The 26,399-nt window shown below is 43.7% G+C and overlaps 1 protein-coding gene across 3 annotated transcripts in view; it reads left to right on the top strand.

The window, feature by feature from the left end:
• The window catches only part of lrp4 (low density lipoprotein receptor-related protein 4), a 226,213-nt gene that overhangs the window by 167,553 nt on the left and 32,261 nt on the right, over positions 1-26,399 (top strand). For all 3 annotated transcript variants that reach the window (XM_042320844.1, XM_024418426.2, XM_042320845.1), the window contains exons 9-16: positions 4,058-4,183; positions 4,303-4,437; positions 4,624-4,749; positions 5,475-5,705; positions 6,562-6,718; positions 15,343-15,560; positions 25,377-25,553; positions 25,757-25,882. In XM_042320844.1, coding sequence (XP_042176778.1) covers positions 4,058-4,183; positions 4,303-4,437; positions 4,624-4,749; positions 5,475-5,705; positions 6,562-6,718; positions 15,343-15,560; positions 25,377-25,553; positions 25,757-25,882 — 1,296 coding nt within the window. The remainder of the gene's footprint in view (positions 1-4,057; positions 4,184-4,302; positions 4,438-4,623; positions 4,750-5,474; positions 5,706-6,561; positions 6,719-15,342; positions 15,561-25,376; positions 25,554-25,756; positions 25,883-26,399) is intronic.

Genomic DNA, 26,399 nt, shown 5'->3' with positions numbered 1-26,399 from the left:
TGTGTTGTTCATCACGTTTGGCTAAGAAAAAAACCCGAAAATTCAGTCATTACAACGCCAAACTTTTTTCCAAATTAACTCCATAATATCGACAGAAACATGACAAACGTTGTTTAGAATCAATCCTCAAGGTGTTTTTCACATATATATTCGATGATAAATAATTCGTGGCAGTTTGGTTTCTCCTCTGAAGCAAATGGAAAAATACACGCAGCTGGAGATTGCGCAATAATTTTGACGGAGGACAGCACCTGGTAAATGTAGTCTCTTATGGTCAATCTTCCAATGATAGGCCTACAAATACATCACAATGCTGCAGACACCTTGGTGAAACGACAGAAAGTGTAAGCTCATTCCTGGCGCATTCACAGCCATATAAGGAGACATTGGAACACAGCGCCTTCAAAATCTGGGGCATTTCCTGTTTGAAATTTCATCTTGGTTTTGCCTGTAGCATCAGTTCTGTGGCACTCACAAATAATATCTTTGCAGTTTTGGAAACGTCAGAGTGTTTTCTTTCCAAAGCTGTCAATTATATGAATAGTCGAGCATCTTTTCGTACAAAATATCTTGTTTAAAACGGGAACGTTTTTTTATCCAAAAATTAAAAGAGCGCCCCCTATATCGAAGAAGTTAACCTGTCTAGGACCTTTAACCTGTCTAACCCCGTTCCGCTAGCGGAACCCCTCGCCAACAGCCAGTGAATTGCAGGGCGCCAAATACATATCAACAGAAATCTCATAAATCAAATTTCTCAAACATACAAGTATTAGGCACCATTTTAAAGATAAATTCTCATTAATCCAGCCACAGTGTCTGATTTCAAAAATGCTTTACAGCAAAAGCTCCACAAACGATTATGTTAGGTCACCACCAAGCCACAGAAAAACCCAGCCATTTTTCCAGCCAAAGAGAGGAGTCACAAAAAGCACAAATAGAGATAAAATTAATCACTAACCTTTGATGATCTTCATCAGATGACACTCATAGGACTTCATGTTACACAATACATGTATGTTTTGTTCGATAAAGTGCATATTTATATCAAAAAATCTCATTTTACATTGGCGCATTAGTAGTTCAGTAGTTCTAAAACATGCAGTGATTGTGCAGAGAGCCACATGAATTCACAGAAATACTCATTATAAATATTGGTGAAAATTCTAGTGTTATGCATGAAACTTTAGATACACTTCTCCTTAATGCAACCGCTTTGTCAGATTTCAAAAAAACTTTACGGAAAAAGCATAATCTGAGTACGGCGCTCAGAGCCCAAATCAGCCAGAGAAATATCCGCCATGTTGGGTAGTCAACATTAGTCAGAAATAGCATTATAAATATTCACTTACCTTTGATGATCTTCATCAGAATGCACTCCCAAGAATCACAGTTCCACAATAAATGCTTGTTTTGTTCGATAATGTCCATCATTTATGTCCATTTATGTCCAATAGCTTCTTTTGTTAGGGCGTTTGGTAAACATATCCAAACGCGCCATCTGGTCCAGTCGGACGAAACATTCAAAAAGTTATATTACAGGTCGAAGAAACTTGTCAAACTAAGTATAGAATCAATCTATAGGATGTTTTTATCATAAATGTTCAATAATGTTCCAACCGGGAGAATTCCATTGTCGGTAGAAAAGCTATGGAACGAGAGCTAACTCTCTCGTGACCGCGCATCATGAGGCTGTGACACTCTGCCAGACCACTGACTCAAAGAGCTCTCATCCGGTCCCACTTCACAGTAGAAGCCTCATTCAAGTTTCTAAAGACGGTTGACATCTAGTGGAAGCCTTAGGAAGTGCATCTTGACCCATATCCCACTGTGTATTCGATAGGGCTGAGTTCAAAAACTACAAACCTCAGATTTCCCCACTTCATGTTTGGATTTTTTCTCAGGTTTTTGCCTGCCATATGAGTTCTGTTATACTCACAGACATCATTCAAACAGTTTTAGAAACTTCAGAGTGTTTTCTTTCCAATACTTATAATAACATGCATATATTAGCATCTGGGACTGAGTAGGAGGCAGTTCACTCTGGGCACACTATTCATCCAAAAATGCTGCCCCCTATCCCAAAGAAGTTTAAACTGGTCAACATTCACAAAGGCGCTGGGCCAGACGAATTACCAGGATGTGTACTCAAAGCATGCGTGGACCAACTGGCAATTGTCTTCACTGGCATTTTCAACCTCTCCCTGAACGGGGAGATACCTACGTGTTTCATGCAGACCACAATAGTCTCTGTGCCCAAGGAAGCGAAGGTAACCTGCCTAAATGATTACCGCCCCGTAGCACTAACGTCTGTAGCCATGAAGTGCTTTGAAAGACTGGTCATGGCTCACATCAACACCATCATCCCGGATACCCTAGACCCACTCCAATTCGCATACCACACCAACAGATCCACAGATGACTCAATCGCACTCCACACTGCCCTTTCCCACCTGGACAAAAGGAACACCTATGTGAGAATGCTATTCATTGACTACAGCTCAGCGTTCAACACCGTAGTGCCCTCAAAGCTCATCACTAAGCTAAGGACCCCGGGCCAAAACACCTCTCTCTGCAACTGGATCCTGGACTTCCTGACGGGCCGACCCCAGGTGGTAAGGGTAGGTAACAACACATCCGCCACGCTGATCCTCAACACAGGGGCCCCTCCGGGGTGCGTGCTCGGTCCCCTCCTGTACTCCCTGTTCACTCATGACTGCACGGCCAGGCACGACTCCAACACCACCATTAAGTTTGCCGATGCCTGATCACCGACAACTACGAGGCCGCCAGAGGGAGGTCAGAGACCTGGCTGTGTGGTGCCAGGACAACAACCTCTCCCTCAACATGATCAAGACAAAGGAGATGATTGTGGACTACAGGAAAATGAGGACCGAGAACGCCCCCATTCTCATCGACGGGGCTGCAGCGGAGCAGGTTGAGAGCTTCAAGTTCCTTGGTGTCCACATCACCAACAAACTAACATGGTCCAAGCACACCAAGAGAGTCGTGAAGAGGGCACGGCAAAACCTATGCCCCCTTAGGAGACTGAAAAGATTTCCCATGTGTCCTCAGATCCTCAAAAGGTTCTACATTTGCACCATCGAGAGCATCCTGACGGGTTGCATCACTGCCTGGTATTTCAACTGCTCTGCCTCCGGCGTCAAGCACTACAGAGGATAGTGCGAACGGTCCAGTACATCACTGAGGCCAAGCTTCCTGTCATCCAGGACCTCTATACCAGGCGGTGTCAGAGGAATGTCCTAAGAATTGTCAGACTCCAGCCTCCCTAGCCATAGACGGTTCTCTCTGCTACCGCATGGAAAGCGGTACTGGAGTGCCAAGTCTATGTCCAAGAAGCTTCTAAACAGCTTCTACAAGCCATAAGACTCCTGAACACCTAATCAAATGGCTCCTCAGGCTATTTGCATTGCCTCTCCCTTTTACACCGCTGTTAACCTCTGTTGTTGTCATCTATGTATAGTCACTTTAACTCTACCTTCATGTACATATTACCTCAACTAATTGGTGCCCCTGCACATTGACTCTTTACCGGTACCCCCCTGTATATAGTCTCGCTATTGCTATTTTACTGCTGCTCTTTAATTACTTGTTACTTTTATTTATTTTTCTTATCTGTATTTTTTAAAACTGCATTATTGATTTGGGGCTCGTAAGTAAGCATTTCACTGTAAGGTCTACACCTGTTGTATTCGGTGCATGTGACTTATACGATTTGCTTTGATTTGTAGTATTGGGCGCATGTGACATATAAAGTTTGATTTGATTTTGGATGATCACCCCACCCAGGGCTGGAGTCTAGATTCAGTCAATCTAAAGAACAGTTACCATTACCCCACAGGCCTTTTGTGTCTATCCTTCAAAAGTCAGAGGCTACATCCCCAAATGGTACCCTATTCCCTATATAGTGCACTTCTTTTGACCAGGACCCAAGGGGTGCCATTTGAGACACAGCCAAAGGAGTTTTCAGATGTTGTTCATTGTTCTTCACAGCTTTTTTCCAGGCCATTGTAACTTTCTCCATCTATCTCCCCACCAGACACCCCTCCATGTGCTCCAGACCAGTTTCTGTGTGGTAACGGCCGTTGTATTGGCCAGAGGAAGGTCTGTAATGAGGTCAGCGACTGTGGAGATGGGACTGATGAACACCCTCACCAGGACTGCCGTGAGTTATGTCTGACTGTATAAGGGGAAGGGTGTGGGGTGGGTGTGCCATGTGTGTGTTTGGGGACACAGGCTCCACATCATAACATCTCTCTAACAAGTCTGTGTGTTTGAGTGTAGGCCCGCGGTCCAGCGATGGCAACTGTAACCTGAATAACGGAGGCTGTTCTCAGAAATGTCAGATGGCCAGAGGTCTGGTACAGTGTACCTGTCATACTGGCTACAGACTGATGGAGGATGGCAGGGCCTGCCAGGGTGAGACTACACCCCGTGTGTGTGTGCTTGCGATGAGAGACTGAAAAAATTCAATGTATATGAGCTCTGCGGATTTTATAATGAGTTGATTGAAAATGTATATATTTGAGGTGTTTACACACGCCGCATCATATATTCTCTTACCCCTCCCCCACCCACCCACCTGTCTATATGTACCGTTCCCAGATGTGGATGAGTGTGCAGAGGAGGGCTACTGCAGCCAGGGCTGTACCAACACAGAGGGAGGGTTCCAGTGCTGGTGTGTGCAGGGCTATGAGCTGAGGCCTGACAAGCGCAGCTGCAAGGCGCTGGGTGAGTTCACTCACAATCTTTCAATTTAAGACCTTTGGCTTCATGTGGAGGGATTGTGGGCACCTGGGGAAGTTGTTTACCTTAACATGTTTTGCCTGCATTGAATTAAAACCATTTTCCCTACTCTGCCCTGGGTAGCGGGTGACCCATATGCATCATAGTTGTGTTTAAAACATGCAAACATGTTTCATCTGCATTTAATTGTAACCGTATCCCTTGCTTAGCTTGGGGGAGTTGGACTGTGGCTGAGGTTAGCTCATGGTTTAAGGTCAGAAATGCAAGTGCTTGGTCGCATCCGAAATGCCACCTTATATCTTACAGTAGTTTACTATAAAGCAATAGGGAGCCATTTAAAATGCAGGCCTGGTCTGTTATAGATTTAGATATGGATATTGAGCTAGGGTCCACTACATTGCCAATACAGCACCCCTCAAATCTGGCGTCTATCACTGGTGAACCCCGTTCAAGCATCTCTGCTTGGGTTCCAGTGCCCAGGGGATGTACTTGACTGACTGAATAATATTAATGTTGGGTCTCATTGAAAGTGATGGCTGGAGTTTTCTGCAAGAGCTGAGTTTTTCCTGTCTTTTCCTCTCTCCCTTGCACTCCACACCCTCTCCTCTCTCTCTCTCGCTCTCTTTCTCTCACTCTCTTAACCCCTCATTTTTCTTGTCACTACCCTCCCTCTTTCCTTTCCCTCCCTCCTCTCTATACCCCTCCATTAGGTCCTGAGCCAGTGCTGCTGTTTGCGAACCGTATAGACATCCGCCAGGTGTTGCCCCACCGGTCAGAGTACACTCTGCTGCTGAACAACCTGGAAAATGCCATCGCTCTAGACTTCCACCACAACCAGGAGCTGGTCTTCTGGTCTGATGTCACGCTCGATCGCATCATGAAGGCTAACCTAAACGGGAGCAATGTGGAGGAAGTGGTTTCCACTGGCTTAGAGAGTCCAGGTATGCACATGACCATTTATGGTCTAACTCTAGTCAAAACACACACAGTAGAATGCATAGCAGGTGGTTTCCACCAGCATGGATACAATCACAAGTGCTCATGCTACATTCTGTGCACTCACAATTATGTAAAGGAAAGCCCAGTTATAACTACGACCACACATGGTTTTACTACAGTCAGAACATGTATCAACATAGAATGTACAGCACTGCAACAGTCATAATTCAAGGTTTAGGACAAATGACGAGTCAACACAATCTGGCCATGCTGATGAAGACAAATGGATGGCATTTTCTAATCCAAAAAGGTCAAGTAGAGGGGGGCTTATATTTGTTCTGTGTAACTTGTGTGTGGTGTGAAATGAAAATGTATTTTTTTGGAATATCCCACTCCCCAACAAGACACCCTCAGAGAGTGGGAACACGACCAGGAATCGGCTATTATTGACGGCAACCCTGGAGCAATTAGGGTTAATGGAGCAATTAGGGTTAAGTGCCTTGCTCAAAAGCAGATCAACAGATGTTTCACCTAGTCGGCTCAGGAATTCGAACTACCAATCTTTCGGTTACTGGCCCAACGCTCTAACCTCTAGGCTACCTGCCACCCTCTAATCCCAAATGTGAATTTAGCTTCTACACCTTTCCCAAAATGATTTTGCCACATTTTAAAATGACCATCTGTTGACTTCCCGGGTTGTGTTTATTAGGGCATGCAACATAACATGTTTTAAAACTTTTGCAATGGAAAACTAAAAATTGTGTTTTTAATTGGACAAGTCAAGACAGTCCCTCCCGGTTTCAGTCCATTTTCCTCTGTTTGGTACCTAATGAACATGACCCTGGTCTCTCCCTCTAGGTGGTCTGGCTATAGACTGGATCCATGACAAGCTATACTGGACTGACTCAGGGACGTCCCGTATTGAGGTGGCCAATCTGGATGGAACCCACCGCAAGGTCCTCCTATGGCAGAGCATGGAGAAACCCCGAGCCATCGCACTGCACCCTATAGAGGGGTAAGTAGGATCTCTCTCTTTCTCTTCTATATCCCTACCTACCAACCTGCATGCATTTTGTGTACCATACACGCAATATCAGGTCAAAGTACGCTGGTACAAAAAATGACCCTAAAATACACCAAAATAGACTTCTGAGCACATTGTGGTTTTTAACTCAACCGTCTGAAGTTGGAGCTGAACCAATCATAGGACTCGGACGAGAAGAAAAAATCTCTAGCTCTCCACTCCGGCCTTCCCCGCCCCCCCCGTAGTCATAGTACTATTTTCCTCCCTGCAGCTGGTTGGCAGCTCTCCACTCGTCTGTTGATACCACTGATGTGTGAGGTAAATTGAGAACGGACTGTTTGCCAAATACGTTTTCCAAAATTGTATGTGTTATTTAAGCACTTAATGAATATTATTTCTTAGATAGCTTATTAACTAATGTGTCAATACAAAACAGGTAGTTAGCTACAAATTAAGAAGAAGCCAGTTTACATTTCTACTAGAGTTTCCACATTAAGATACCTATGAATTAGAATGATCATTACCCCTAAATTTAAGCTAGAAACATTTGAAAGAGTCATTGAGACCAGCTGAATTTAATTTAGGATCACACACTAGACTACTTTGCTGGCTGCATTGTTTAATATCATTTAAGGTTTCAGTAAATGGCAGTTACAGGTTAAAAAATAAATAAAAAACAAGCTAAATGCTCTAATTTCCTTCTCCAACTTCACAACTTCCAAACCTCTCTCCTACTCAAACTTAGGCCTACATCAGCACAACCTGGTCAGAAAATCCTAAGGAGAGCCCTGATTGTACATTTAAAGTGGCAAAATGTAACTTTTTGGGCAACCTGACCAAATTCACATAGAGATGTGAGTTATAGATCTATCATTCTACTTGAAGGCAAGTCTAAGCGGTATATCTTTTCTATGTGTGCTACTTCTATGCTTCCCGTTCTTGAGTCTTGTTTTTGCGTCTTTTACCTTCGGCGATGTACAACAGCTTCAAACAGATGAAACAACAATATTTGTGATTATGGAAAATATATTTCACAGCGGTTTAGAGGGTACAATGATTCTCTACACTATACTAGCTTATTTTGTCACATAAATGGAAATTAGGTGAACTATTAGAATTTTAGCAACCAGGAAATGGTGGAGCGATTTATGCGTCGTGCAACTTTAAGTGTATTTCTAGTTAGCTACTAAAGAGCAACCAATTACCAAGTACCCATAGCAGTCTATAGCCTACCATTCCTACTGAGCCAGTCTTCTGCCAACATCATTATTAGGCTAAAAAAAATGTGCATTTGCCTATGATTTGAGCAGTGTGAATTGTCGCACATGCGCTGTCGTGTGGTCCGGGGCTAGAGGTGCAGCACTAAAGTGAAACTGCTAAGGATTGATACTTCCGGCGCCGACAGAGATGGCCGCCTCGCTTCGCGTTCCTAGGAAACGATGCAGTTTTTTGTTTTTTTTACGTGTTATTTCTTACACTAGTACCCCAGGTCATCTTAGGTTTCATTACATACAGCCGAGAAGAACTACTGAATATAAGATCAGCGTCAACTCACCATCAGTACGACCAAGAATATGTTTTTCGCGATGCGGATCCTGTGTTCTGCCTTACAACCAGTGTAACCGAGTGGATCACATGCAGCGACCAAAAAAAAAAAAACGACTCAGAGGGAAACAAGCGGTCTTCTGGTCAGACTCCGGAGACGGGCACATCGTGCACCACTCTCTAGCATTCTTCTTGCCAATGTCCAGTCTCTTGACAACAAGGTTGATGAAATCCGAGCAAGGGTAGCATTCCAGAGGGACATCAGAGACTGTAACGTTCTCTGCTTCACGGAAACATGGCTAACTGGAGAGACGCAATCCGAAGCGGTGCAGCCAGCGGGTTTCTCCACGCATCGCGCCGACAGAAACAAACATCTTTCTGGTAAGAAGAGGGGCGGGGGCATATGCCTTATGGCCAACGTGACATGGTGTGATGAAAGAAACATACAGGAACTCAAATCCTTCTGTTCACCTGATTTAGAATTCCTCACAATCAAATGTAGACCGCATTATCTACCAAGAGAATTCTCTTCGATTATAATCACAGCCGTATATATCCCCCCCCAAGCAGACACATCGATGGCTCTGAACGAACTTTATTTAACTCTCTGCAAACTGGAAACGATTTATCCGGAGGCTGCATTCATTGTAGCTGGGGATTTTAACAAGGCTAATCTGAAAACAAGACTCCCTAAATTTTATCAGCATATCGATTGCGCAACCAGGGGTGGAAAGACCCTGGATCATTGTTACTCTAACTTCCGTGACACATATAAGGCCCTGCCCCGCCCCCTTTCGGAAAAGCTGACCACGACTCCATTTTGTTGATCCCTGCCTACAGACAGAAAAGACAGAAACTAAAACAAGAAGCTCCCACGCTGAGGTCTGTCCAACGCTGGTCCGACCAAGCTGACTCCACACTCCAAGACTGCTTCCATCACGTGGACTGGGAGATGTTTCGTATTGCGTCAGACAACAACATTGACGAATACACTGATACGGTGTGCGAGTTCATTAGAACATGCGTTGAAGATGTCATTCCCCTAGCAACGATTAAAACATTCCCTAACCAGAAACCGTGGATTGATGGCAGCATTTGTGTGAAACTGAAGGCACGAACCACTGCTTTTAATCAGGGCAAGGTGTCTGGTAACATGACTGAATACAAACAGTGCAGCTATTCCCTCCGCAAGGCTATCAAACAAGCTAAGCGCCAGTACAGAGACAAAGTAGAATCTCAATTCAACGGCTCAGACACAAGAGGCATGTGGCAGGGTCTACAGTCAATCACGGACTACAGGAAGAAACCCAGCCCAGTCACGGACCAGGATGTCTTGCTCCCAGGCAGACTAAATAACTTTTTTGCCCGCTTTGAGGACAATACAGTGCCACTGACACGGCCTGCAACGGAAACATGCAGTCTCTCCTTCACTGCAGCCAAAGTGAGTAAGACATTTAAACGTGTTAACCCTCGCAAGGCTGCAGGCCCAGACGGCATCCCCAGCCGCGCCCTCAGAGCATGCGCAGACCAGCTGGCCGGTGTGTTTACGGACATATTCAATCAATCCCTATACCAGTCTGCTGTTCCCACATGCTTCAAGAGGGCCACCATTGTTCCTGTTCCCAAGAAAGCTAAGGTAACTGAGCTAAACGACTACCGCCCCATAGCACTCACATCCGTCATCATGAAGTGCTTTGAGAGACTAGTCAAGGACCACATCACCTCCACCCTACCTGACACCCTTGACCCACTCCAATTTGCTTACCGCCCAAATAGGTCCACAGACGATGCAATCTCAACCACACTGCACACTGCCCTAACCCATCTGGACAAGAGGAATACCTATGTGAGAATGCTGTTCATCGACTACAGCTCGGCATTCAACACCATAGTACCCTCCAAGCTCGTCATCAAGCTCGAGACCCTGGGTCTCCACCCCGCCCTGTGCAACTGGGTACTGGACTTCCTGACGGGCCGCCCCCAGGTGGTGAGGGTAGGCAACAACATCTCCTCCCCGCTGATCCTCAACACTGGGGCCCCACAAGGGTGCGTTCTGAGCCCTCTCCTGTACTCCCTGTTCACCCACGACTGCGTGGCCATGCACGCCTCCAACTCAATCATCAAGTTTGCGGACGACACAACAGTGGTAGGCTTGATTACCAACAACGACGAGACGGCCTACAGGGAGGAGGTGAGGGCCCTCGGAGTGTGGTGTCAGGAAAATAACCTCACACTCAACGTCAACAAAACTAAGGAGATGATTGTGGACTTCAGGAAACAGCAGAGGGAACACCCCCATCCACATCGATGGAACAGTAGTGGAGAGGGTAGCAAGTTTTAAGTTCCTCGGCATACACATCACAGACAAACTGAATTGGTCCACTCACACAGACAGCATCGTGAGGAAGGCGCAGCAGCGCCTCTTCAACCTCAGGAGGCTGAAGAAATTCGGCTTGTCACCAAAAGCACTCACAAACTTCTACAGATGCACAATCGAGAGCATCCTGGCGGGCTGTATCACCGCCTGGTATGGCAACTGCACCGCCCTCAACCGTAAGGCTCTCCAGAGGGTAGTGAGGTCTGCACAACGCATCACCGGGGGCAAACTACCTGCCCTCCAGGACACCTACACCACCCGATGCTACAGGAAGGCCATAAAGATCATCAAGGACATCAACCACCCGAGCCACTGCCTGTTCACCCCGCTGTCATCCAGAAGGCGAGGTCAGTACAGGTGCATCAAAGCTGGGACCGAGAGACTGAAAAACAGCTTCTATCTCAAGGCCATCAGACTGTTAAACAGCCACCACTAACATTGAGTGGCTACTGCCAACACACTGTCAATGACACTGACTCTACTCCAGCCACTTTAATCATGGGAATTGATGGGAAATGATGTAAATATATCACTAGCCACTTTAAACAATGCTACCTTATATAATGTTACTTACCCTACATTATTCATCTCATATGCATACGTTGATACTGTACTCTATATCATCGACTGCATCCTTATGTAATACATGTATCACTAGCCACTTTAACTATGCCACTTGGTTTACATACTTATCTCATATGTATATACTGTACTCGATATCATCTACTGTATCTTGCCTATGCTGCTCTGTACCATCACTCATTCATATATCCTTATGTACATATTCTTTATCCCCTTACACTGTGTATAAGACAGTAGTTTTTTTGGAATTGTTAGTTAGATTACTTGTTCGTTATTACTGCATTGTCGGAACTAGAAGCACAAGCATTTCGCTACACTCGCATTAACATCTGCTAACCATGTGTATGTGACAAATAAAATTTGATTTGATTTGATTTGGGATTGGCAGGTCTGAATTTGTTTCCTTGCTTATGAAATGCTCTGCTGGTTGCAGTAGCAGCCTTGAGTTTTCATGTTGATGGAAAATAAACCAGGGACTTGATCTTGGGATTAGATGCTAAACTCTGGCACTTTATATCTGGAACAACTATTTAACTAAGAGCAGATTTCACTTTTATCTCGGCCTTACAGTACCACATGTGGAAATGCACTTTTTTTCAACAAAGAGCTTACCCATGATGTTTTTTATTTTATTTATTTCACCTTTATTTAACCAGGTAGGCTAGTTGAGAACAAGTTCTCATTTGCAAATGCGACCTGGCCAAGATAAAGCATAGCAATTCGACACATACAACAACACAGAGTTACACATGGAATAAACAAAACATACAGTCAATAATACAGTAGAACAAAAGAAAACAAAAAAGTCTATATACAGTGAGTGCAAATGAGGTAAGTTAAGGAAATAAATAGGCCATGGTGGCGAAGTAATTACAATATAGCAATTAAACACTGGAATGGTAGATCGGCAGAAGATGAATGTGCAGGTAGAGATACTGGGGTGCAAAGGAGCAAAATAAATAAATACCAGTATGGGGATGAGGTAGGTAGATAGATGGGCTGTTTACAGATAGGCTATGTACAGGTGCAGTGATCTGTAAGCTGCTCTGACAGCTGGTGCTTAAAGCTAGTGAGGGAGATGTGAGTCTCCAGCTTCAGAGATTTTTGCAATTCGTTCCAGTCATGGGCAGCAGAGAACTGGAAGGAAAGACGACCAACGGAGGAATTGGCTTTGTGGGTGACCAGTGAGATATACCTGCTGGAGCGCGTGCTACGAGTGGGTGCTGCTATGGTGACCAGTGAGCTGAGATAAGGCGGGGCTTTACCTAGTAGAGACTTGTAGATAACCTGTAGCCAGTGGGTTTGGCCGACCAACGAGAGCGTACAGGTCGCAATGGTGGGTAGTGTATGGGGCTTTGGTGACAAAACGGATGGCACTGTGATAGACTTGTTGCACAACAATTGAAGTCAATAAGTCATCATTTTAGCCAAAGTATGATATTGTGGGGGATGCCTTGTGTTTCCCCTATTATATGATGTGCTAATAAACCTGAAAGGTTCTTCCTCTTGAAGTCGCAAATGAGCCAAACAGCTTTTCACTGTAGCCTACACTTGAGCCATGGATCAAATTAAATTAGGCGGTGCAAACTTTTTTACTAGAAAATTAACATAATCCATTGCTTATTTTGTAAATGTTTCGCTTATTTATTTGCTAGTCTGTATATATACAGTATCAGTCAAAAGTTTTGACACACCTACTCATTCCAGGGTTTTTCTTTATTTTGCTATTTTCTACATTGTAGAATAATAATGAAGACATCAAAACTATGAAATAACACATGGAGTCACGTAGTATCCAAAAAAGTGTTGAACAAATCAAAATCTATATTATATTTGAGATTCCTCAAAGCAGCCACCCTTTGCCTTGATGACAGCTTTGCACACTCTTGGCATTCTCTCAACCAGCTTCATGAGGTAGTCACCTGGAATGCATTTCAATTAACAGGTGTGCCTTGATAAAAGTTCATTTGTGGCATTTTTTTCCTTCTTAATGTGTTTGAGTCCATCAGTTGTGTTGTGACAACATAGGGGTGGTATAGAGAAGATAGCCCTATTTGGTAAAAGACCAAGTCCATGTTATGGCAAGAACGGCTCAAATAAGCAGAGAAACGACAGTCCGTCTTTACTTTAAGACATGAAGGTCATTCAATGCGGAACATTTCAAGAACTTTGAAAGTTTCTTCTAGTGCAGTTGCAAAAACCTTGAAGCGCTATGATGAAACTGGCTCTCATGAGGACCGCCACAGGAAAGGAAGACCCAGAGTTACCTGTGCTGCAGAGGATAAGTTCCTTAGAGTTAACTGCACCACAGATTGCAGCCCAAATAATTTCTTCACACAGTTCAAGTAACAAACACATCGCAACATCAACTGTTCGGAGTAGACTGTGTGAATCAGGCCTTCATGATCGAATTGCTGCAAAGAAACCACTACTAAAGGACAACAATAAGAAGAAGAGACTTGCTTGGGTCAAGAAACACGAGGAATGGACATTAGACCGGTGGAAATCTGTCCTTTGGTCTGATGAGTCCAAATTTGACATTTTTGGGTCCAACCTCATTGTCTTTGTGAGACACAGAGTAGGTGAATGGATGATATCTGCATGTGTGGTTCCCACAGTGAGGCATGGAGGAGGAGGTGTGTTGGTGTGAGGGTGCTTTGCTGGTCACACTCTCAGTGATTTATTTAGAATTCAAGGCACACTTAACCAGTATGGCTACCACAGCATTCTGCAGTGATACACCATCCCATCTGGTTTGAGCTTAGTGGGACTATCATTTGTTTTTCAACAGGACAATGACCCAACACACCTCCAGGCCGTGTAAGGGCTATTTGACCAAGAAGGAGAGTGATGGAGTGCTGCATCAGATGACCTGGCCTCCACAATCACATGACCTCAACCCAATGGAGATGGTTTGGGATGAGTTGGACCGCAGAGTGTAGGAAAAGCAACCAACAAGTGCTCAGCATATGTGGGAACATATTCAAGACTGTTGGAAAAGCATTCCAGGTGAAGCTGGTTGAGAGGATGCCAAGAGTGTGCAAAACTGTCATCGAGGCAAAGGGTGGCTGCTTTGAAGAATCTCAAATATAAAATTGATTTTGATTTTGATCTAAAATCTAAAATCTAATTTGTTTAACACTTTTTTTGGTTATCTCATGATTCCATATGTTGTTTCATAGTTTTGATGTCTTTATTATTATAAGAAAATAGTTTTAAAAAATAATAAAAAAATTGAATGAGTAGGTGTGTCCAAACTTTTGACTGGTACTGTATATATACGTATATACATGACCATTTTATAAATGGTATAATTGGGTGATTTTATTGCATTTGACCACTAAAGTCTAGCTTCACAACATGCTTCACTGCTTTGATTGGTGCAGCTACACCACCAGTGGCTGTCCTATAATGAACAGGCACCCGTGAAGGAAAATTCAAGGAACTTGTTTTTGTATTTTGTTGTGCGGTTGTTACATTTGTATTGGTGGTTTCGTATCCGATGCAACGTGCATCATGAGCAAAATCATTATAGCCTATCATTTAACTTCCCCTGTGACAACCATGAGCACGGGCTGACTTGGCTTTGCTGTACCTCTGCCGAAGCCTGCTTATCAAATGTTACACTGTGTCCATTACAATGTAGAAAAATGCTTGTCTGTTGTGGAAGATGCCAAAAATGTGCAGATAACAATAGATGGCGAGATCAAAGATACTTGTTTCCATCTGTGGTGAAGTTTAATACGGTGTAGTAAAAAAAACATAAGTTTAGCAAAACAGCTCGCTAAGGTTAGCATGTTAGCTAGCTACACTGAGAACTGTCAGTTCCCTATTTGTTGATGTTTTTCCACTCCACATGGAAATCACTTTGAACGTAGTTTGATAAGCCTGCATGGGGTGACAGATGGGTGGGGTTTGCACTTATGGGACTACTGCATTGGTTCCATTGCACCAGGAAAACTTGATATAGAGCAGCTAAATTATTTAAAAGAAAACAAGTACTATTTGATCCCAGGTCTGAATGGTGTTTGTCTTATGATTTGTGACCTATCTTTTTGTTGGACAATGACAACCTAACCCATGTTTCCCTGACTTTTTCCCACCCCATCAGTAAGATCTACTGGACGGACTGGGGTAACACTCCTCGTATCGAGTATGCCAACATGGACGGCTCCAACCGCCGCGTCATCGCCGACACCCACTTGTTCTGGCCCAACGGGCTGACCATCGACTACGCCGGGCACCGTATGTACTGGGTGGACGCCAAGCATCACGTTATCGAAAGAGCTGACCTTGACGGACGGAACCGTAAGGCCGTCATCAGCCAAGGTAAGGACACCAGGGAACCAAACACAGACACACACACACAGGCCATGTTCGAAATTGTTCTTGCCTACAGCTTAATAAAAGTGTATACTGTGAACTAATCATATATTGTTTAGTAAAAACATATGCAGTAAGCAATAAATATCAACATACTAGGCTCATCCATACTGCCAAAGCGAAATCTAATGTGCAATTGGGTTGTTACCCACCATTCATACACACACACACTCTCACAAATCCAATCAAACTTTATTTGTAAAATGCGCTGAATAAAACAGGTGTAGACCTTACCGTGAAATGCTTACTTACAAGCCCTGTAACCAGTTCACGAAATAATTAAATAAATATTTACCAAATAAAATAAAATAAAAAATAATAAAATGTAACACAATAAAATATCAATAACGAGGCTATGTACAGGGTGTACAGGTACCGAGTCAATGTGCGGGTGTACAGGTTAGTCGAGGTAATTTGTTCATATAGGTAGATGTAAAGGGACTATGCGTAGATAATAAACAGAGAGTAGCAGCAATGTAAAAACAAATGGGTGGGGGGTTATTTGTTCATCAGTCTTATGGCTTGGGGGTAGAAGTTGTTAAGGAGCCTTTTGGTCCTAGACTTGGCACTCTGGTACCGCTTACCGTGCGGTAGCAGAGAGAGCAGTCTATGACTTGGGTGACTGGAGTATATGACAATTTTATGGGCTTTCCTCTGACACCGCCTAGTATACAGGTCCTGGATGGCAGGAAGCTTGGCCCCAGTGATGTACTGGGCCTTACGCACTACCCTCTGTAGCACCTTACGGTCAGGTGCCGAGCAGTTGCCATACCAGGCGGGAATGCAACTGGTGAGGATGCTCTTGATAGTGCAGCTGTAGAACGTTTTGAGGATCTGGGGACCCATGCCAAAACTTTTCAGTCTCCCGAGGGGGAAAGGTTGTTGTCTTGCCCTCTTCACGACAGTCTTGGTGTGTTTGGACCCTGATAGTTCGTTGGTGAAATGGACACCAAGGAACTTGAATCTCTCAAACCTCTCCACTACAGCCCTGTCGATGTTAATGGGGGCCTGTTCCGCCTTTTCCTGTAGTCCACGATCAGCTCTTTGTCTTGCTCACATTGAGGGAGAGGTTGTTGTCCTGGCACCACACTGCCAGGTCTCTGACGACAGATGACAAGTGCCTGGATTAGGACCTGCGACACTTCCTGTGTGAAGAAAGGTTGTACTCTACGGATGTTGTAGAGCATGAACCTGCAGGAGCAAGTCACTTCTTTGAGTGACTTGCCAGGTAGGATGCAATCCAGGAGTGTGCAGAGCCTGAGATGCCCAACCCTGAGAGGTTGGAGAGGAGGATCTGCTGGTTCACAGTGTCAAAGGCAGCAGATAGATCTAGGCGAATTTGAACAGAGAAGAGAGAGTCAGCTTTGGCATAGCAGAGAGCCTCTGTGACATAGAGGAGAGTGATCTCAGTTAAATGAGCCATTTTGAAACCTGACTGGTTAGGGTCAAGAAGATCGTTCTGAAAGAGCTAACAAGAGAGTTGGTCAGAGACGGCACGCTCAAGTGTTTTGGAAACAAAAGAAAGAATGGATACCGGTCTGTAGTTTGAAGTCAGTGCTCAAGTGTTGGTTTTTTAAGGAGGGAAGCGACTGGCCATTTTGAAGTCAGAGGGGAAGCAGCCAGTGGTCAGGGATGAGTTGATGAGGGAAGTGGTGAATGGGAAAATATCTCCAGAGATGGTCTGGAGAAGGGAGGAGGGGATTGGGTCAAGTGGGTAGGTTGTTGGGCGGCCAGATATCATTAGTCGCAGGATTTCATCTGGAGAGAGGCAAGAAAGAGGTCAAGGCCTAAGGTAGTTCTGTGTGAGTGGGATCCTTGGGCTCATGAATGAGTAGTGGACGTCGTCAGCCTTTTGTTTTCAAAGTTGTTTGCAAAGAGGGTTATGGAGGTTGGAGAAGTGTTTCCCTGGGTTGGAGGCAGAAGCTTGAAATTGATAGTGATAGAAAGTGGCCTTAGCAGCTGGTACAGAAAAGAGAAAGTATAGCGGAGTAGGGCAGGCACAATAATAATATAATCGTGTAACTGACAATTATAAATAATAACTGAACTAAAAAACATAAATCGTCATCATTGTGGATAAAATCTTTACAGCCCTGAACAACAATGAATACGCTCTCGGCATATTTTTTAAATGTATCCAAAGTGTCTGACACGGTTGATCATGAAATATTACTTTCTAAATTGCATTAATATGGGTTTCATGATTATACATGTAATTGGCTATATAGTTAAGTGATAGAGAACAATTTGGTTATGCATTGAGCTTTGCATCTACCAGGGCCATGATATCCTGTGGCGTGCCACATGGTTGAATAATTAGACCTGTTATTTCTAATCTATGTCAATGACCTTGCTGCTGTTTTTTCTACTGTACTTCCCATTTTCTTTGCTGATTATACCAATTTGATTTTATCACACAATAATTTTATCTCACTAATTAATAATGTCATATTTACTGAATGGTTCCAGATAAACAAATTATCTTTAAATGTAAAAATAAATCCCAACTTTATTCTATTCACTAGTAAGAATAATACATTTTGTAAAAAAAAAAATGTGTGTGAATTAAATGGAACCAGTCACATCCACTAAATTCTTCTGAGTTCTAATTGATGAAAGTTATCCTGGAAAGATCATATTCAATTTGTCCGATGCAAAGTGATAAAATCTGTTGGTATCATCAGAAAGATTGGTGATTTGGTTCTTCAGGCTTGCTTCCTAACTTTATACAATAGATTAATTTACCCATATCTTATTTATGTAATATTGTCTGGGCAAGTACATATGCCTCCTACCCAATGTTCCCTCACATTTGTTTCGGCACTGAGCGCACACTTGAAAGTTGTGAAAATGTTGGGCAACGCCCTGCACACGCTTAGTGTGAACACTGATGTTGTACCCACTTTAAGTTACAGTTTTAAGTGGTCAAGTAGGCTACTGTGGCTATTTGATCATAATGTAGGCCTACCTGAATGGCCTACCTTAAAAAACAATGGAGAAAAATGCACCCCATAACATTTTAAGATGGAAATAGCTGTTCTCTCATTCAGCCTACAGTAGCAGTAGCTAATGTGTCGTGTTCAATGCCTACATTCCATGAGACTTTTGGAGGAAAAAAAACATGCAGGGCTTGACATTAACCTGCTTATCCACTTGTCCTTCAGACAAGAAGGGGACTGAAAATGTTTGATGGAAGAAACCACTCTACAAAATAAAATTCATTATTATTCCCATACCATTATTACAAAGAATCAGACAAATTATGCTACGTTCTGCCTATTGGGTACTTATCTCATTTAAGACCTTCTCGAAATACAACACTTCCCCTTTAAGACATAAAAAAGCTCTTTACCTGACTAGATGGCTTGAAATGCACACATTTTGTGCTCTTGTTGGAAGCAACCACTCCCAAATTGTTGACTAGAAATTAGCTATAACTGGGGTAATAACTCACTCACTTGCAAAGAATATGAACAAATGTGAACATGTGGCTACATGCAGCTCTCACTGATCTCAAAACAAGTGCATCTACTCATGACCACTCATACTGTAGCCTAAACACAGTCCAGTTCAAAGTGAATTGCCCAGATCCATATACGTATGGTTATTTGCATATAGGCCTACTGCAGCTCTGATTGGTAATGGCACACTGGTCTGTGTAGAGTATGGGCCTGAGTCTTGCCTGTCAATGCAGTAGAATCCTACTCCAATGCGCTCTGCCTACAAGAAAATCTCTTGTACAGTTAGTTTTGTATACGAAGTCTTGCCTAGATTGTTTTATTTCGGTATATTACATTGAAAGTGGCTAATATTGCATAGATTCGATAACAATTCCCACAGTAGAGCGAAGTTGAAGTGAAGTTGAATCTCGTGCTTCTCTGCGCAGGCTCATATTTCTTCTGCGCCACACGCACGCACGCAGCTTAGAGGGAACATTGCTCCTACCTACACAAATTACTCCTCTGCACTTTTGTTAATATACTCTATATCTTGTCTATTTACAACATTAATGTACACCAATTATGCACTTTTTTCTACAAATAGTCATACCTCCCAGACAGTTTACCTAAAGCCTTCAATGGATTCTTCCAGGTTAATTCTGAAATCCATCTATATAATGCAAGACACTGCAATAACCTTCACCCTCCCCACTGCCACACCTCACAGTCAATTCTTTATCAGATATGGAGGTACCATACTCTGGGATTCTTATCTTCACATTGCCAAAACATCATCATCCCTCAATAACTAACTTCAAGTAAAGACTGATGAACCAAATTACTTAGTCATCTCCTCCATATACCCTAACTCTCACACACTCTCATGCACACACACATTTAAACAAAACAAATATATATATTTTTGTGTGTGAAAGACCGTGGGAGACATTATGACAAGTGCAGATCAGTGTTCGGTGGATCATCACCACTCCCGACACACTTCACCCTCCCCCCGGCCTGCTGATTGGGCCTAGCGTTGCTGGCTCACCCGATCTGGAAATCAAAGCTGAGCTACCCTCTGTTTATGGGGTGAGCGGGAGCCATGAGCTTTGTCCCAAATGGCACCATATTCCCTATATAGTGCACCCTAATTCCCCCATTGGAATCTGGTCAAAAGTAGTGGACAATGTAGAGAATAGGGCGTGATTTGGGACATAGCCATTGGCTTCACCACAGCCACAATTCCACTTGGTATTCCAACTGGGCAGAGAGAATTCCAGCTCTGCAGAGGCAAATCAAACAGTCTTGAAGCGATGTAGAACAGCACTGGTCGTAACAAGGGGAGACTGGAGTGGAGGTCATCCTCAGTGTCCATCTAAAAACAGAGGCGATAGATAGGTATGTTTGCTTGTTGTCACAACCTGGTCTTGTATGGCTTAGTTAGCAACGCCAAGGACTGTAGGTTAGATTCTCGCTGGGGTCATCCATACAAAAGATGCATGCAGGCATGACTGTAAGTTGCTTTGGTTAAAAGTGTTTCCTAAATGACATATACACTCGCCGACCAGTTTATTAGGTTCAGTGTGGCTGTGGCTTGTTCTATAAAGCATGCAGGCAGATGGGCATCGAGGCTAGGGCTGACCCCATTTAGTCGACTGGTCGGTTGTTTCGTCGATAGGCTTTTTGTCGACCAAGATTTTTTAGTCAAGCAGTAGCAAATATATATATTTCTGATGGCACCTGTCTGATTTTCGCATGTCTCAGTGGGCTAATCATGATGGCACACCAGTATCACCAGTAGTACATTTACCGTTGTTAATTCCCATACTTTCTAATCTACAATGTTTGTTTGGTTAAGGTCATTTCTGTTAATACATTCAATATTTTACCACTTTTACCATTCTCATTGTCGGAGTGGACACATTGTTTGCGGACTGCAAAACCTAGGCTACACTTGTGAGGAACAAGTTTTGGTATATTTAATTTCCGAGTTGTCAATTTATTCATTGCATTTTATTTGTAAGGCTCCGGTCAATGTTGAGTAAGGACGCACTCCTGATTATGCATAGACTAGACTACAAATGTAGTCCTATGAATGTGCCCATTTGGGGATCTGATAGTATTTCTGATTGTCTTAACTCACCACCACTGTGGATCTTCTCAAAGTATTTTTTTTCTTCACCTCAAACAGCAAGTAAACAAAGTCAGTTTTTACATCCATTGAGAATTACAATAGTTCCTCAACGTAGCCTATTTAAAACATATTTCAAGCTCTCTTTCGATAACCACTCCATTCTCTACTTGTTGTGAAAGGGGAAAAAATGTCATGCTCTGATCCGGTGGAAATGTCATAAAATAGGCCTACCACAAAGCTCATCTCTAAACTAAGGACCCTGTGACTAAACACCTCCCTCTGCAACTGGATCCAGGACTTCCTGACGGGCCTCAACACAGGTGGTAAGGGTAGGCAACAACACATCTGCTACGCTGATCCTCAACACTGGGGCCTCTCAAGGGTGCGTGCTTAGTCTCCTCCTGTACTCCCTATTCACCCACGACTGCGTGGCCAATCACAACTCCAACAGCATCATTACGTTTGCTGACGACAACGATGAGACAGCCTATAGGGTGGAGGTAAGAGACGACAACAACTCCCTCAATGTGAGCAAGACAAAGGAGCTGATCGTGGACTATAAGAAAAAGAGGTGCTAACAGGCCACCATTAACATCGACAGGGCTGTAGTGGAGAGGGTTCACCAACAAACTATCATGGTCCAAACACACCAAGACAGTTGTGAAGAGAGCACGACAACAGGAGACTAAATATTTGGCATGGGCCTCCAGATACTCAAAAAGTTTTACAGCTGCACCATCGAGAGCATCCTGACCAGTTGCATCACTCCCTGGTATGGCCACTGCTCTGCATCTGACCGTAAGGCACTACAGAGGGTAGTGCGTACGGCCCAGTACATCACTGGGGCCAAGCTTCTTGACATCCAGGACCTATATACTAGGCGGTGTCAGAGAAAGGGCCAAAAAATTGTCAAAGACTACAGTCACCCAAGTCATAGACTATTCTCTCTGCTACCACACAGGAAGCAGTACCGAGTGCCAAGTCTAGGACCAAAAAGCTCATTGTCTACAGCTTCTACCCCCAAGCCATAAGATTTCTGAACAGTTAATCAAATGGTCACCCGGACTATTTACACAGCTGCTCGCTGATTGTTATCTATGCATAGTCACTTTACAAATTACCTCGACTAACCTCTACCCTCGCACATTAACTCGGTAACACCTGTTGTATTCGGCGCATGTGACAAATCAAATGTGATTTGATTTGATTACTTATCCGTTGCGCAAATAGCCTACAGCTGTGTCTGTCCGGAGCTCACTGGCGCAGAAAACTCGGAGGGCCCAGAAGAGTTTTTTAGTGCAAGCTTCAGTCTAGACAAAGTTGATAGTTGATACAATGCATAGCCAATATGGGATTTATACAGGATGTTTTCTACCTGCAGCCTGCAATGTTTTTATTTTTTGGCTTCATGTAGGATATTTTTACAGAGTTGGCAATGGCAATAGAATTTACTTTTAGAATTTTGATCAAACACATGATAATGATTTTGAGATACGAAGACTTTATTATAAATGAAATGAAACTGTTCCATGAAAATGTGCATTTGAAAATCGTAACTGGCACGCAGATCGGTTCGAAATGGTAAGATAACTTGGCACTCCAAATGGAAAAGGTTACCGACCCTGTAGCCTATTAACGGCAACTTCAGGAGCTTAATGGCAGAATCTGCAAAGGCCAGCAGTAGCTGAAGGAGGAGGGTCGGGAATAGGTTTTTTTCTTCTGGTTAGGCTATCTTGATCTCTGGCTCCCTCTTGAGTCATTTGTCTGTCTTAATTATTTAACACATTAGAATAGGAAAAATGAGTGACCTAAGCAACTTTGAGTGTGGTATGATCTTCGGTGCAAGGCGCGCTGGATACAGTTATCTCAGAAACAAACGCCCTCCTGGGCATTTCACGCTCGACAGTGTCTAGAGTTTACTGAGAATGGTGCAACAAACAAAAAACTTCAGTCAAACAGCTTGTGATGAGAGAGGTCGAAGGACAATGGCAATAATCGTGCAAGCTAACAGGCAAGCCACAAACTGACAAAGAATGGTGCAGTACAACAGTGGTGTGCAGAATGGCATCACGGAACGCACAACTCGGCGATCCTTGTCATGGATGGGCTATTACCGCGAACAACCACACCTGGGTCAACTCCTATCAGCTAAAAACAAGAAGAAGTGGCATTAGTGGGGGGGAGAATAGAAGGAATGTCTTTTAGGAGAGGAAAGGGAGGGTTACCCACTGCCCTGTGTGAGTGTTTGATTAGAGGAGGAGGGGTGCGTGAGGGATGATAGGAGGAGGAGGAGGACAGGGGTGTAGAGGGTACCCGTCCAGCCCTGTGTGAGCAGCCTTTATTGATGTGTGCTCTCGGGATAAAAACCTGTAATTGGCCCTGTACCTCCACTAGGCCCTCTGTTTGCTCAGACAACAGGCAGAACAAATGGGACGCGTGCCTGTGTGTGTATGCCTGTGTGTGTGTGCCTGTGTGTGCCTGTGTGTGTGAACGCATGCATGCCTTTTTTGTGTGCATGTGCGCATCTCTGTGTGTGTGGTCGTTTGAGAAACATTTGGAGACATGCCAGTTCTTTGTCATGGTATCTAGTGAGTGATGTGGGTGACACCCTTATCCTCTGAGCACACCTGTGCACCTTCGGGGACGAGGTGGGGGTGGGCAGTAAAGGAGACAATAGGAGAGGGGGGTATAGCGAGGGATGTTGTGGGGACAGAGAGGGATAGAAATGTGGGCTTTTTTGGAGGGGGGGTGAAAAGTAGGTAGGGGAGAGACAGAGAAGGACACAATAGAGCGAGTGAGGGAGATAAGGAGAAGAGTGGGGACAGAGAGGGGAGAGGTTACATGTGGGTGGGTAGACCCCCATGGAAGATTCCCTGTTGCCTTACAGCTGCTGGCCCAGCTATCCCTTAGACCAGAGACAGAAAAGAGAGAGTAGACCCACATACCACCAGTGTTCCTGCGATCTGCCCTTGAAAGAGAGAGGAGAGTGTCAACCCAACTCGGACTCCCCTTCACACTCATGTCTAACCATGTGTCTCCTTGAAGATAACATCAGTAACACACACACCAAGTATCATCTTACACACACCTGGAGACCTAAAGAAAAAGATAAACAGATGGAGAAACAGGAGAGAGAGAGAGAAAAATACCAATCTTTCCCTGAAGCTAATGTTATTTAGTTTTTTTTCTGAGGGGTATGATACTTTAAGTATGTATCTGAGTATTCGTTTACATTAATAGTTAGATAATATCTTCTCCTCTCTCCCCAGGTTTGGTCTTTCACCCCTCTTCATTTACACCCCACTGTAAAACCCTGGTATAAAATACTAGACCTGTGTAAGACCTTTATGGCAGCAAGCTCACCATAAACTGTGCACCACCAACAGAAATAAACAAGGTGAAAACGATGTTCTTTCCATCCATCAGCTGAGCGTATTCAGCACTCTCTGAGGTTCTCTGTGCTTTGCCAAAACTGTAGGCAATCTGGCCAATAGGGCCACTTCAGCTGGGCTAATGAATGAATAGAGGGACAATGGTATGGAAGTGTTCCACATATGTTCTCCACCAAGACTGTGGCCCTATTTAAAGACCAAATCATTGTTCCGTTCCTTCCTTTCTTTGATCAATCCCTCCCTCCTTTCTTCAAGTAGTCAAACAGGGACTTCTTCTCAGAAGAAATCTATAGAGCTAGCATTTGACTCCCAAAGCTTATGTCATTAGCGAGTGGCTAATAAGAAACAGGCTAACTCCAACCAGCTCTGATTAAGGCTGAATACAATAGGGGACACAATTGAAAAGACAACAACATTAACTCGTCCTCATTTGATGGCGTGAGGAAGCAGATCTTGTCCAACTTTGTGCTATTTTGCTTTGAAGATAATTGTTCCTTTACTCCAGATTGGTTTTATTTGGTGTTTTGTTTTAGTTTGTGGAGGAACTGTTTAGGGATTTGTGTGTGGCTGTATGTTGATTTTGTTGCTGCTCCAATGGGTGCTTGTTGTTTGAAATCATGTAATCCCCCCTCATTCTATACCACTTGGTCTAATTCCTTTAAAGGGTCAATGAGAATGTTCCAATTCTATTCTTGTGTTTCAGTAATAAGGACAACATATGCTTCTTTAAATACATATATTTGTCTATTTCTCTCTCTGTCTTTCTCTCTCTCTGTCTAACTCTCGCTCCATCCAGGTTTGCCCCATCCATTTGCCATCACGGTATTTGAGGATAGCCTTTACTGGACAGACTGGCACACCAAGAGCATCAACAGTGCCAACAAGTTCACAGGCAAGAACCAGGAGATCATCAGAAACAAGCTGCACTTCCCAATGGATATACACACACTGCACCCGCAGAGACAGCCCGCAGGTCAGTCAGACACAAACACACACTGATACGCATGCATGAACGCACATCCAATCTAATACACACACATGCTTCTTCGTGCACATACAAACGCACTCACACACACATACAAACACACACACACACCACCCACAGGTGCACTCTGTTAGTCAGTAACACACCTGCACACTCACAGAGTGCTTCTAACCTCTCCCCCTCGCCTCCAGGTGGGCGTAACCGATGTGGGACCAACAACGGGGGCTGCAGCCACCTCTGTCTCCCTGGCAACAAGACCTATACCTGCGACTGCCCCACGGGCTTCAAGAAAGTGGACCAGCATAACTGTGCCCTGAGTGAGTATACTTACTTGCCTACATGAACACACTCTAGGTAGAATGCTAGAACATTTGTTGACATTTCAATGTGATTATTTAGAGTTGTAAATATTATTGTGTTCATTTAGGCATTGCTTCATTCTAAATATAAACTCAATGTTTGCTAAGTACATTTTCAGTCCAGTTAGCTAATGTTAAAGGGCAACTCCACCACTTTTAAACCTCCTTTTCATTATCCCCAGCACAATACCAGTGTCTACATATGTGAAAACGGCATATTTTTGCGTTTTATATAAAAAATTAAGTTAAAACATTGCTAGAAGCTCGTTTTTCTTACTTTTAATCCTACCCTGTGAAGTCACAGTAGCATTTATTTTTATGTTTTAGGTCCTTTCTTCTTATCTAGCTGTTTTCACATATGTAGACACTGGTTTGGTGCTGGAGGTAACGAATATGAGGTTGAAAGGTGGCAGAATTGCCCTTTAATAGCATGTGTTGGTTTAGTTAGGTTCCAATTGTCCACACTAGAATGCCC

The sequence above is a fragment of the Oncorhynchus tshawytscha genome, linkage group LG04, assembly GCF_018296145.1.
Source record: "Oncorhynchus tshawytscha isolate Ot180627B linkage group LG04, Otsh_v2.0, whole genome shotgun sequence".
Lineage (NCBI taxonomy): Eukaryota > Metazoa > Chordata > Actinopteri > Salmoniformes > Salmonidae > Oncorhynchus > Oncorhynchus tshawytscha.
This window is presented reverse-complemented; position numbering and strand designations above follow the sequence as displayed.